This window comes from Centroberyx affinis, unplaced genomic scaffold, assembly GCF_046629955.1.
Source record: "Centroberyx affinis isolate AG114_WGS23_722 - 3 ecotype Tasmania unplaced genomic scaffold, CSIRO-AGI_Caff_v1 ptg002724l_1, whole genome shotgun sequence".
NCBI lineage: Eukaryota > Metazoa > Chordata > Actinopteri > Beryciformes > Berycidae > Centroberyx > Centroberyx affinis.
In genome coordinates this window covers 228,220-240,468 of record NW_027280892.1, presented here as the reverse complement: position 1 = coordinate 240,468, position 12,249 = coordinate 228,220, and the positions used below count along the sequence as shown (strand labels likewise).

Sequence of the window (12,249 nt, the reverse complement as noted above, 5' to 3'; positions counted from 1 at the left end):
AAATTCAAATATCTTCAGGTCATCACGATATGATTCCACTGAAAGATGATAAACGATAATATTGAATTATCGCCCAGCCCTATGACATCACACGGTTTGGTTTGCTGTAAAACATAAACCCAAACGCCTCACTAAGTGAAACGGTTTAGCAGCCCCAAGTGTCAGCAAGCGATAAGTGAATTTTTTTTTTTTCGTTTTTTTTTAACCTTCAAGACGTTCAGAGGGGGTTTTTTTACCCATAGGACGTATGCAGCTTTAGAAACTGGTGGGGTTGGGGTGGGGGGGGTGGGGGAGATTCAGCGGGTGATCCGGACCGGGTGATTCTGCCGGAGGATCTCGCCCGCGGGGTTGTCGTCGTTTCCCGGAGCCTTCACGCCACCTCCACCACCTGCCGCAGCTCTTCTATCAGCGGCACCAGCTCCTTCTCCAGACTGATGATCAGACCTGTGGGAGCAGAGAGCTTCGGCTGAACCGGGTCCACATTTCAGTGTGAGAGCTGTCATCGTCCTTTCGGTCCCCTTGTTCTGGGTTTTATGGGCTTCGTTTCATTTTGTTATTGATATATTTGACTGACTAAAACCAGGGTTCCTACACATTTTCAGTTAAAAAGATTCCATACTTTTTCCAGACCTTGATTTGTTTTGAAGATTTTGTCTGGTGTTCAATCTGATTTACGCAGATAGACATCTTGCCCCTGCTAACTAGGTCATATCACTGTATAGATGAAGATTGTTCTTCACAGAGACAAATATCAGAATATGTGAGATGATTGGCAGGGTTCCTACACGCTTTCCATTTTAAAATTCCATATTTTTCCCAGACCCTATGTTCTTGACCGGATTTGATTTTGGTGGGTATTTGATATAATGCATGCTGACAGCAGCTGGGTAATAAGAGCGTCCCTCTATCTGAACATTATTCTTCACATCAACAAAAACTGTGGACTCAAAGTGGCTCTACAACAACATAAAAGCTAGAATTATGTGTGTATCGGACCTGAACCGCAACATTTTCCATACTTTTCCAGACCATTTTTTTCAAATTCCCAAACTATTCAAGACCTGGAAATGATCAAATTCATTTTTAATACTTTTACAGACTTCCCAGACCTGCGTAGGAACCCTGTAAAACTCTTTTTAGAAAGATATATAGATAAGATATTTTAGATAGATAAGTATTTTATAACACGTCACCGCATCAACCCCTTGTTGGATAAGGAGTCCACGATCATGATAATAAAAAATATTCAGTTAATATTATATTGTTAATTTTTTGTAAATACATTGTATTCAATAATAAAGTATTATATAGTAGTAGCATATCAACATCATAATCATGGACTCTCTTTATCAGACAATGGGTTGATCAAAACTTGAATGACTATAATGTCATGTAGAGAGGAGAGAGAGAGAGAGAGAGAGAGAGAGAAGAGAGAGAGAGAGGAGAGAGAGAGAGAGAGAGAGAGAGAGAGAGAGAGAGAGAGAGAGAGAGAGAGAGAGAGAGAGAGAGAGAGAGAGAGAGAGAGAGAGAGAGAGAGAGAGAGAGAGAGAGAGAGAGAGAGAGAGAGAGAGAGAGAGAGAGAGAGAGAGAGAGAGAGAGAGAGAGAGATTTTACCTGTGTTGGCATTGCTGCTGGCAATGAAACTGATAACCAGTGGTAACCGATTGAACTGCACAATCTGTTTGACAGGGAGACAACAGAGATGTCTGGTCAAAAACTACACACACTTTATGAGAACTTAGCGTTTTATTTGAAAGGAAAGGCTCAGTATTTCGGCCAATTCTACTAATAAATAATCCTGAAACCACCATTAATATACAAATGTTATGGTAAGGTCTTTCCCTAGACAACAAATGTAGTATTGATCAATTCTACAATAAATATGTAATCAATCAAACTGCATCTTTTCCATCATATCAGAGATGGACAACAGTGGCTGGCTCATGTCTGATCTTTTTGAAGGACAATATTGGCTCTGTATGCCGACAAACTGATATCCTAACATGGGGTTTGGTCAGTAATAAATGAAATAGGCCTCTAACAGAGGTGTGACCAAGTCAACTTTGCTTGAGCCCCAAGTCAGTCTCAAGCCAAGTCTCAAGTCTAAATGTAGACCAGCAAGTCAAGTCAGAACAAATCAAGAGTCCAGTATCAATTTAATATCTTAAAGAAAACTAAATATCTAGGACTTTTCAATGCAATATGGTTTTAATAGGATAAAAACTTGGTAAGAGCATCATGAGTTTGATTTCTAGAATCAGTTTCAACTTCAATAAATTCAATCATTCCATACAAATTCAGAAAACAGAATTTAAATTCAGTCGTCCGCTGGAACAAATCTCATCACTTTCAATCTAAGTCATTTGCACAAACACAAGATCTCAAGTCAAGACTTTAGAAACCTTTTCAAGTCATCAGAGTACAAGTCAGAGTCAAGTCCCAAGTCACCAGAACCCAAGTCAAGTCTCAAGTCTTCTCTTCATGCATCAAGTCAAGGCTCAAGTATTTAACATTGTGACTTGAGTCTGAGTCAAGTCCAAGTCATGTGACTCGAGTCCCCCCCTCTGGTCTCTAATAATTCTGAACCTTTCCTTTAGGTTTGGGAACAAACTATTTACTCAGTATGCTATCATGCTAACATTTCATTTTAAAATTTAACTTGACATAGCTGTACATAAAGCTTGTACCATCTCACCTGGTATGTGTTATAGTAGCAGATGATGCTCTTGTTTTTGGAGAGGCCCAGCTTGCTGCCCTGATCTGTGGCCAGTGCAAAGGTGGACAGGAAGCCAGGCCGCAGAGCGTGAACCGGTGCGTTGTCATTGGCGACTACAAGAGGACACAGCAGTTAGATAAACAACAAGCCCGCCTGATGCCTTACCACTGCTCATGCCAACTTACCAGGTCACACCAGGGTATTTTTCCCAGGAAAGAGAGAGTGAACTAACTATATAGAGTGTGAGCGGTTGAGTAAGAGCTTGCAGTTTTTTCTGATTGCTTAGATTGCTTAGACACTGAAACTATAGGCTTAGACACTGAAACTATAGGCTTAGACACTGAAACTATAGGCTTAGACACTGAAACTATAGGCTATTTTTTGCAAAACTCTACACATTAACCACAAAACCTTACCCCAACCCAGCAAAACGTTATACATCTCTCGCAAAAGCAAACAATTCTTGCAAAACTCTTCAAACTCTTTTAAAAAAATAGTGTTTTTGCGTCAATACAGTTCACACAAACCATCATTTGAATAAGCACACGAAGCACTGACTACGCACTGATAGTACAAATGAAAAACACTTTGGCTTTTGCTTTTTCTGTGTGCAGGGCAGAGCAGTTTGCAATTAAGTTTTGTCATACATGTAGTAAACACACATACACACAGGCATCCAAATGTGTAAAGTATGGATGTGCATTCTGAACATAACACACTATCAATAGAAATAAGGGGGTCATCGGCCATCAGCAGCCAATCAGATTTGCTCACTTCCTTGTTTCCCTAGTGATGTAATTTTGTTTCACGAACAATAGTTCCGCCTACCGAGTGCAAAATGGAGAAGTGAGTCTGAGTTGCCTAATACAGCAAGAGGAAGACTGAAGGGTACAAGAGTGGGATCTTACCTTTGATGACCGGGACACCGTCCCTGTCTGTCACTACAATGGCATGAAGACCTTCAACACTGGTGGAGAACAAACAGCAGGATTTGAGGAATGGCTCAACTGTATCTAGTAGAATTTACCTTTTAGTTGTGTGGAATATAGCTTTTAAAATCATATAAAATTAATTATACAAACTAGGGCTGGGCGATATGGACAAAATCAAATATCACGATATTTTTGACCAAATACCTCGATATCGATATTGCGACAATATTGTAGGGATGACTATTGGTGCTTTCACAAAATATTTACACAATGACATTTTTGATAAATAATCATCAGTAATGTGGATATAATGACTAAGTGGGTAAAGGCAAATAATAGAACAGCTAGAACAGTCTGGTAAGTTCAGAAAATGACATCACTTTACTGTAATGCAGCCTTTAAAACCCGGAGAAGACAACACTTATGCCATATCACGATATTACCATATCCAAAATCTAAGACGATATCTAGTCTCATATCACGATATCGATATAATATCGTTATATCGCCCCGCCCTAATACAAACCTGGGCAACTGTTTGTAGAGATATCTCTTCAAATCCTGCAAGAAAAATGTTCGAACCCGTTAGAACTCATCTGCAGTCACTGTCACACATGTAAAGCAATACAGAGGAAGGCAAAATTACTTCACTTTACTAACCACGGTAACGCAAGCCTCTAAGCTGCCACCGCTCAACTAGCCAGACAGTAACAAGCGGCCATGTTGCATAATGTTCTCTCTTGTAAGGAGAAAATGTCACGCCAGACATCATTGGAAAATGGCAGTTTAATGCTGCCTTGCTTACTGGCACAGGTTAACATCTCGTAGAACATCTACGCTTACATATAATCCACCGAGCAGCACAAAATCTCAGTTTTTAGAACTGGTTCACACTGGTCGCGTCTGTCCTCGGATGCTATTTTGGTGGAAGAAGATTGTGGGAGTAACAGACCAACCAACTCTAAAGTTGAAATTACATAAAGTTGTATGTGCTGCTTGGGGTGTTAAGCTGTAACATTCTCTCCGTATAAGAAAAGGAGACGTAGAAGAAAAGTGGAGGAAAAGACAATAGGCCATACTCACATCAGCCATGGTGGCCAATGTTTATCGTGTCACCAGACGGTCCCAAACTGTGGGGAGAAAACAGACTGACCGTTAGTTAGTCTAGTCAATATAAAGTTAATTGCCTAGTTACATTCTTTCTGACTGTTGAAAGCATTAGAGCATGCTAACGTGTTAGCTAACGTAATTTGCAAACTACCTGGCCACATTTAATTACAATAGCTGCCAACGTTACTAGCGTAAGTTAACGTTAGCAGTCTTGCATATTAAAAGCTATAAACAGCTAAAGCATAATGCTATTTTAAATGGGTAATTCCAGTTTAACATACTTACCTAGTTTGAATCCTTCTTGAGTAAAACTTCGGTGCTATTCACTTTACAAGAGACAAGCAGAAGTCACATGACAGTGTTGTTTTGTTTCCGGCTCGAGAAGAAATGTTGAGGAAAGTCAGACCTGCGTAGCACTGGCGCATAATCGTCATGCTGCATTCAAGTCGCACGGGAAACACAGTAGATATGAACTTCCTACTAGAAAATACCGTTCACCTTAGCTTTCAGCTGCTAAAACTACTTGGGAACATGGCATTTTGTTTTTTCCCATAGGAATTAAATGCAGCATTAAAACCAGCGTTCTAAAATTATATCAAAATTTAAAAAAAAAAAGACGGTTCGGATTAAATGTTATTGTAGCAGGCAGCTAATTGATTTTTTTTATCATAAATAAGACAGTAATGCTCATCCCGAGGGAAATGATGAATGACTTATGGGCACAATTTATCCCAACCCATCTTTTTATTGCCTATAAATAAGACAGTAATGCTCATCCCGAGGGAAATGATGAATGACTTATGGGCACAATTTATCCCAACCCATCTTTTTTTTATTGCCTTAGAATCTTTTAGAATCTACTAGGCTGTAAGCCTATTGTCTTAGACTCAACTTGTAAGATATTTTAACATCTGGTTTGTAAAACAGAAATATAGGAAAGCAAAACTACTAAACAATAAAGGTACTGCTCGGCAATTCTGTCATATCCCCCAAGACCAAGTACAAATATAGACAACTATTAATAGCACATCTCCACAGACAGGGCTTCACATGTTCTTCGGGACCTCTAACACAACACAACCCTCTGAACTTGCTGTGAGGTAGGCCTACGCAATTTGGATTTAATGTGTTGTAGTGACTCAAAGGGGTGAATTTATTTCAGAAAGACATTGTTGCCTGTCTAGCACATACATCTGCTCTTCATTATTAACAACTGAGCCAGTCAACATACAGCCATAAGTTTTTAACGACACATTCAGCACTGTAGATCATATTGTTGTTTTGAGAACGTCAAAGCCAAACTCCATTCAAAAATCTAGCAGTTTTATGTTGCCTTGCTCATCGGTAAACGTGCGTACATAGAAGAACATAGCTTAAGAGCTTGAAAGAATGAGTAGGATCCACCCTTCAATTCGGCATACATATAATACACCAAGCAGCTCTTCCTTCAGTAAAATTCAACTCTACGAATTGTTTTCCCTTGTTACTGGCACAGTTCTTCACCGTGGTGGGCGGTAACGAGCAGTGTGAAAAACATATTTAAAAAAAAGTTTAAATAAGTGCGGCTTGGTGCATTATCTATGTGCCGATTTTACAACGAGTTTGTAACGGTTCAAAATAGATCTGAAGTTATGTTCTACGACGTACGTATAATTGCCGATAAACAAAACAATATTAATTTGATAGAATCTTGAATGGAGTTCCGCGTCATGTTCTCTCCATACAAGACAACGTCATGAGGCTACATGTAGGTGCCAAGGTGCAGTCACCAGTGTCATGATGTTTGTAATCACAGTAATGTTAAAAGAAGGCTAGTGAATGTAAATAGTCGGCTGTGTTGTCAACTGTTTTGTGAGTAAACAGTAGACATTTTACCAAAGATGAAACAGCCTTAGTGCTTATACTTTAATTTTAAATAATGAATGCTTTGTTTCTCAAAATTAATGAATATTATGTGATTTGTTTGTTTTGCAGAGCTAAAATCTTTTATGTTCACTGGCAGATTAAGCTTTAATAATTAATATAAGGAGGCAGAACTGTAGGGTAGAAAATACAAAAGTTCAGTTCAGAAATGTAATAATTTAGATCTAAACAATAACCAATAACCATCATTAGGATTGTAAACAAAAGGCACTGTACGTTTCATGATCATATCATAATATATCATAACTCATCAGTTTGTTACTGCACTGGCATGGATACATGAAACCAAAGACACTCAAATGTTAGATATTATTAAATATACTATATATACTATAGGAGTCATGATGAGCAAGATTAAACATTTAATAACATGTAATATTCAGTATAGTAAGGCATTTTGAATACATTTTGCAGTAGCATTTTATTCCAGTTGCTGGGAAAATGGACTATCATCCATCTGTCACTATATATAAAAGTTTATAGGATTCACTTTTCAGTAGGTTTACTTCTGTCTAGTGTCTTCCATAGTAAAATTAGAGAAGAGACAGCACACTAATAAAGCCCCCTCTGTTCTTGATGGAGGGATGGTAGTTTATTTTTGGTGCCTGTGGAGATGTTCCAGATTAACGGTCTTGTAACTGTGTTGTACTTTGTCTTTGGCTTCTCAGCAGCATGGGGGACTTCCAGCAGTTTGATCAGGACTTCTACCAGACAGGCTATTACATCGATGACCAGGGTCAGCCTGTGGCCTACAGCTACGACACTTATGATGCCATAAGCCCTGGCTATCAGGATGAGTACGTATTTATAGACTGTGAAGGGTGGCCAGTTGGTTTCAAACTCGTACTCATATCTCTTAAATCTATAAATAACTGTTTAACTTGTGAGTGGATGAGCGAGTGGACAATTTCACTCACATTCAGCTAGTGACTAATGTGTGTACTCACTGATCCATTTTAGATTTAAGAGATATGGTAAAGGGGCAATAAGTACGATTTTTACCGCCCCATTGCACAAAATGACTATAATATATCTACAGGGGGTTAATAGGGTCGATGATCAATACAATCAACTCAACGATTACTTATTATCTCAGCCAAGTGCTGAGATTTCTGGCTTTCAAAACTCACTTTCTGGCCCGTACTGTGTTTTGGATACAAGCGACTGGCAACACATTTCAGCTATTAGGGCTAAAAAGCCTCATTCTCAAACCAAAAAAAGCAAATTCCAAAGCAGTATTTCAGCTACAATGGAGTTTAATAGCAGAGGAAATTTCAGCTATCTAAACCATCAATGGTTTGACTCTGATGAAGACAGACATGCGTCAAAACGTTAGTCCCTGCACCTTGCAATAAAGCAATTTAAGGGTATCCAGTGCTTCCTTTGGATCAGTCCACATGAAGTGGCCCAGAGATCTGTTTTAGTTGAATTAATTGTCTTAGACTGAGAGCACTGGTTTCCCTTTGTGGAGTGGTTGAAGCGCGAGATACCTTCTTCTCAAGTTATCAGCGGTACACATCAGGTCAGTCCCTCAGAATCAAAGAGCGCCGAGTTCTTTCTAGACTCACCAATTTGCACCAACGTTCAACAACAGTAGCCCAGATCAATAGACCAGAATGCAAAGCAGCCACAAGATGTTGCGTTTTGAGTAAGGTGTGACTCTCACTTTTTCTCGACTGGAAGAACTCTCGCCCGAATGTAACAAGTTCTCATCCCTTCTCTGGGGGATGACAGGAAAAGTGAATGCCCCTTGAAGTACTTCTAAAGCACGTCGTATCTCACTACTATCTCTATGCTCTTCCAGTGAGGTTTTAAAATAATAGCATGTGCTTTTCTTGCAAATGTGTTGTTTTCAGTGGAACAGAGGCCCCCATGCCTGGTGTTTTTGATCCATCCGTGGGGCAGCAATACACAGGACAGATCTACCAGCCTGCAATGCCGTCTGGGACTCTAGGAAACCCAGGAACAGATAATTATGAAGATGAACCTCCACTTCTTGAGGGTAAAAAGAGACTCCATCCTCATCCTATGGAGACTAGACTACAAACTATTTAACAGGCACCGTACCATGACCAAAGAAACAGATGAATGCAGATAAATCCGGCTAGCAGTAGACTGTTCACATGGAGGTCAGTTGTACAACATTGACTGGCCGATATAAAAAGGCCAAAAGGTCTAACCATAGTGGGAACCAAACCCCTAACCCTGACAGTGGTAGGCCTAGTGCCCTGCTTTACCAATTGCACTATACGGGAATCCAGCTTGTCATTTGAGACACTTATACATTGCACGGCGCATTAAAGTTGATTTTCAAACATTCTTGCTCTGTGAGTTGAGTTGATTAGAAGAGGAGCAAATATGTTGCCCCCTCTCTTTTCATTTTCCAGAGCTTGGCATTAATTTTGACCACATCTGGCAGAAGACGCTAACAGTGTTGGACCCTTTTAAGCCAGCAGATGGCAGCATTATGAATGAGACAGATCTGACAGGCCCCATCCTATTCTGCATTGCACTGGGGGCAACTTTACTGATGGTGAGTTAACGTTATCACTCCTTCCCCCCTTTGAGTGTTAGCATGGAGACTACTATCACTCAACACAGTATGCTTAAGTGTTAACATTGAGCCGACTATCACTCGAGTCTACTATAGTTCAACATAATGTATGCGAAAGTGTTAACATTGAGTCTACTATCACTCAAGTCTACCATCGTTCAACATACTAAAGTATTAGCATGGAAACTACTATCACTCAACGTATACTGAAGTGTTAGCATGGAGCCTATAGTGTATGCTAAAGTGTTAGCATGGAGCCTACAATCCCTCAACACAGTGTATGCTAAAGTGTTAACATTGAGTCTACTATCACTCAAGTCTACCATCGTTCAACGTGTATGCTAAAGTGTTAGCTGTATCACACAGTATAGTGTATGCTAAAGTGTTAGCATACTATCGCACAGCATAGTGTATACTAAAGTGTTAGCATGGAGCCTACTATCGCTCAACATAGTGTATACTAAAGTGTTAGCATGGAAACCACTATCGCTCAACATAGTGTATGCTAAAGTGTTAGCATGGAGCCTACTATCGCTCAACATAGTGTATGCTAAAGTGTTAGCATGGAGCACTGGGGAAACAATCTACCGGGGATACATATGGATGATTTCAGTGTCCATGCTCTCATTACTTACTCATTATGTAACCTAATGGCCTAAAGACTGAGGTTATCATACTCTTACTAGAGCAATTATGAACATGAATCCTAGTCAACACTCATAACTCTCTGTTATCTGGTGTGTACAGTAGTTGTAAAAAATGTATTTCTTCTCTCCTGTGTAGGCAGGCAAAGCCCATTTTGGCTATGTGTATGGAATCAGTGCCATTGCCTGTAATGGGATGTATATGCTGCTCAGACTGATGAGTTCGCTGACAGTGTCCTACGGCTGTGTGGCCAGTGTACTGGGCTACTGCCTCCTGCCCATGGTGGCCCTCTCCGCATTCGCCGTCTTCTTCTCCTTACAGTGAGTCCATTCAGTTGTTGTTTATTGTTTCTACCTTGTGCATGATTTGCCGGAAGGGTTTCCCTACCTCTGCTTTTGATTTGATCATTAAATTTAATCGCCGGTGGGGACATGCCTTTCCCCCCTTTCTGGTATGTTTTATTCTGTCAGTGAATACAATATGAATTTCTCCAATCTGACAGTAGATGGCGCAAACAACTTCCAAAAAAAACTATGGGGTTTTTCTCCCTTTTGACATGGATTATATTCTTTCCAGTATGCAGAGGGCGACACTCTGCCGATGATCCATCTACAGGGAAAAGTAAAACAAGCACAGATTTTGTACAGGCCCACAGTGCGTGAGTTCAATTCAGTGCGCTACTCAGCTAGCGCAACACGGTTATCGGCCAAAATCTCTAACCTGGCGGGATGACAGGTTATCAAAACGGCAATAAACAAGCTACTTGTGAGTCCATGTGACTTTTGTTTACAAGCCCTGCTTTGCTTGTAACCGGGCAGTGGGAACCTAAACGAACCAAATACCGAAATGCAACAAAATAAACTTTTCCACTATGATTTGGATCAGAGAAAACAAACCGCAGGTCTGATCGCACCCTAGGATCCATGCATTTGTTATCCAAGCTTTTGCTCTGGTTGATTTTCATTGGCTGATCTACTTCAAATAACTGTTTTTGTTTTTACAGAGGCTTCCTGGGTACAATTCTAGCCGTGTCGGTGATTTGCTGGTGCAGTCTCTCTGCCTCCAAGATCTTCACTTCCACCCTGGCCATGGAGGGCCAACAGCTGCTGGTGGCCTACCCATGTGCTCTGCTGTATGGGGTCTTTGCACTGCTCACAGTCTTCTAACTCTATCACCAGATTAAAACTGTTTTATTATTAAAGTGGTAATCTGTGAGATCCTTGTTAGGAGGTTATGTTTTCACCCCCGTCTGTCCGTTTTATTAGCAAGATATGTCAAAAATGTCGATGAAATTTGGTGGAGAGATAGTCCTTGGCCATAACTATTATGCTGCGTTCATGTGCTGGTGGGAAAGTCCAGCATTTGGGAATTCCAGGTCAGCTGCTAAACAGCATTGCATTCGCGTGCTATTTTGATGGAAAATCAATGATAAACAAACATAAACCGTTACGGAGGCTGCAGCTTACAAGCTGGAGAATTGTTCAGCTTTGGTGGAGGTTTTCGCTCTACCGAGTGCCTTCTAGTTGTCCCCCACCAATGAGGGGACTATGGATCGGTCTCCGTCCATTAGTTAGTTAGTTCGTTTGTTAGTCACACTGTAACGTTGACTTTGTGCCGCTAGGGGGCGGCATTGACAATGAATGGGGACTCAGTGGTAAAGCAGGTCATACAGTTAAAGTTATCATACAATGTGGGGGACAATGAATGGGGACTCAGTGGTAAAGCAGGTCATACAGTTAAAGTTATCATACAATGTGGGGGACAATGAATGGGGACTCAGTGGTAAAGCAATACAGTTAAAGTTATCATACAATGTGGGGGACAATGAATGGGGACTCAGTGGTAAAGCAATACAGTTAAAGTTATCATACAATGTGGGGGACAATGAATGGGGACTCAGTGGTAAAGCAATACATTTAAAGTTATCATAGGTAACATAATAGTCTACACACGCTACACACTTGGAGACATCAGACTGGGTTGAAGTGTTGAAGTGAGAGTCAATGGAGAATTTTTGGGCAAACCTCTAACCACAAGACACTGTAGTTATTGTACAGTTGTTGGACTGTTGTACTGTTATTGCATCATCACTGCACTACCACTGTGCCTCAGTGTTGACTACTTATATCATATTACCACTTACCTACTGTGCAATACCATATATCACTTATCATTTAGCATTTATATTATTCATAACACTCACGCTCCTGGTGTTGTATGTTATATTGTATATTGTATTATAAATTGTATTGTAGTGTACATTGTGTAATGTACGGATTGTATTTATTGCGTATTGTAGTTCTTATATTTTGTACTGTATTGAGTAAAAACAGGACAATTACAGTTACTACATTTCAAGATATAACTTG

At 40.1% G+C, this 12,249-nt stretch overlaps 2 protein-coding genes across 5 annotated transcripts; one reads left to right on the top strand and one right to left on the bottom strand.

Moving 5' to 3' along the window:
- Nucleotides 1-27: 27 nt before the first annotated feature.
- On the bottom strand, nucleotides 28-5,134 carry lamtor3 (late endosomal/lysosomal adaptor, MAPK and MTOR activator 3). 2 transcript variants are annotated; one of them, XM_071535499.1, is made up of 7 exons: nucleotides 5,044-5,134; nucleotides 4,732-4,778; nucleotides 4,175-4,209; nucleotides 3,625-3,683; nucleotides 2,696-2,829; nucleotides 1,615-1,678; nucleotides 28-444 (listed from the first exon to the last, which is right to left on the bottom strand). In XM_071535499.1, exons 2-7 carry the CDS (start codon nucleotides 4,738-4,740, stop codon nucleotides 371-373), a joined length of 375 nt encoding a protein of 124 aa, XP_071391600.1. In that variant the 5' UTR covers nucleotides 4,741-4,778; nucleotides 5,044-5,134; the 3' UTR covers nucleotides 28-370. The 2 variants fall into 2 exon arrangements, with proteins under 2 accessions (XP_071391600.1, XP_071391601.1); XM_071535500.1 differs by having other exon boundaries at nucleotides 4,732-4,796; nucleotides 5,044-5,083.
- Nucleotides 5,135-7,353: 2,219 nt separating this feature from the next.
- On the top strand, nucleotides 7,354-11,046 carry LOC139657612 (protein YIPF5-like). Of its 3 annotated transcripts, none has more exons than XM_071535508.1 (5): nucleotides 7,354-7,452; nucleotides 8,548-8,683; nucleotides 9,069-9,214; nucleotides 10,019-10,200; nucleotides 10,884-11,046. In XM_071535508.1, the coding sequence occupies exons 1-5, from the start codon at nucleotides 7,354-7,356 to the stop codon at nucleotides 11,044-11,046; spliced, it is 726 nt and encodes a 241-aa protein (XP_071391609.1). The 3 variants fall into 3 exon arrangements, with proteins under 3 accessions (XP_071391609.1, XP_071391607.1, XP_071391608.1); XM_071535506.1 differs by having other exon boundaries at nucleotides 7,354-7,478; nucleotides 8,538-8,683; XM_071535507.1 differs by having other exon boundaries at nucleotides 7,354-7,482.
- Nucleotides 11,047-12,249: the final 1,203 nt, after the last annotated feature.

Bases quoted from the DNA above. Each gene is read 5' to 3' on its own strand.
- lamtor3 (XM_071535499.1), bottom strand. The intron at 3,684-4,174 runs GTTTGTATTAGG...GTTCTCCACCAG, and splicing joins CTCTACAAACAGTTGCCCAG to TGTTGAAGGTCTTCATGCCA. The intron at 1,679-2,695 runs GTGAGATGGTAC...CCTGTCAAACAG, and splicing joins GCTACTATAACACATACCAG to ATTGTGCAGTTCAATCGGTT.
- LOC139657612 (XM_071535506.1), top strand. From the start codon at position 7,354: ATGGGGGACTTCCAGCAGTTTGATCAGGACTTCTACCAGACAGGCTAT. The intron at 7,479-8,537 runs GTACGTATTTAT...TGTTGTTTTCAG, and splicing joins AGCCCTGGCTATCAGGATGA to TGGAACAGAGGCCCCCATGC. The intron at 9,215-10,018 runs GTGAGTTAACGT...TCTCCTGTGTAG, and splicing joins TGGGGGCAACTTTACTGATG to GCAGGCAAAGCCCATTTTGG.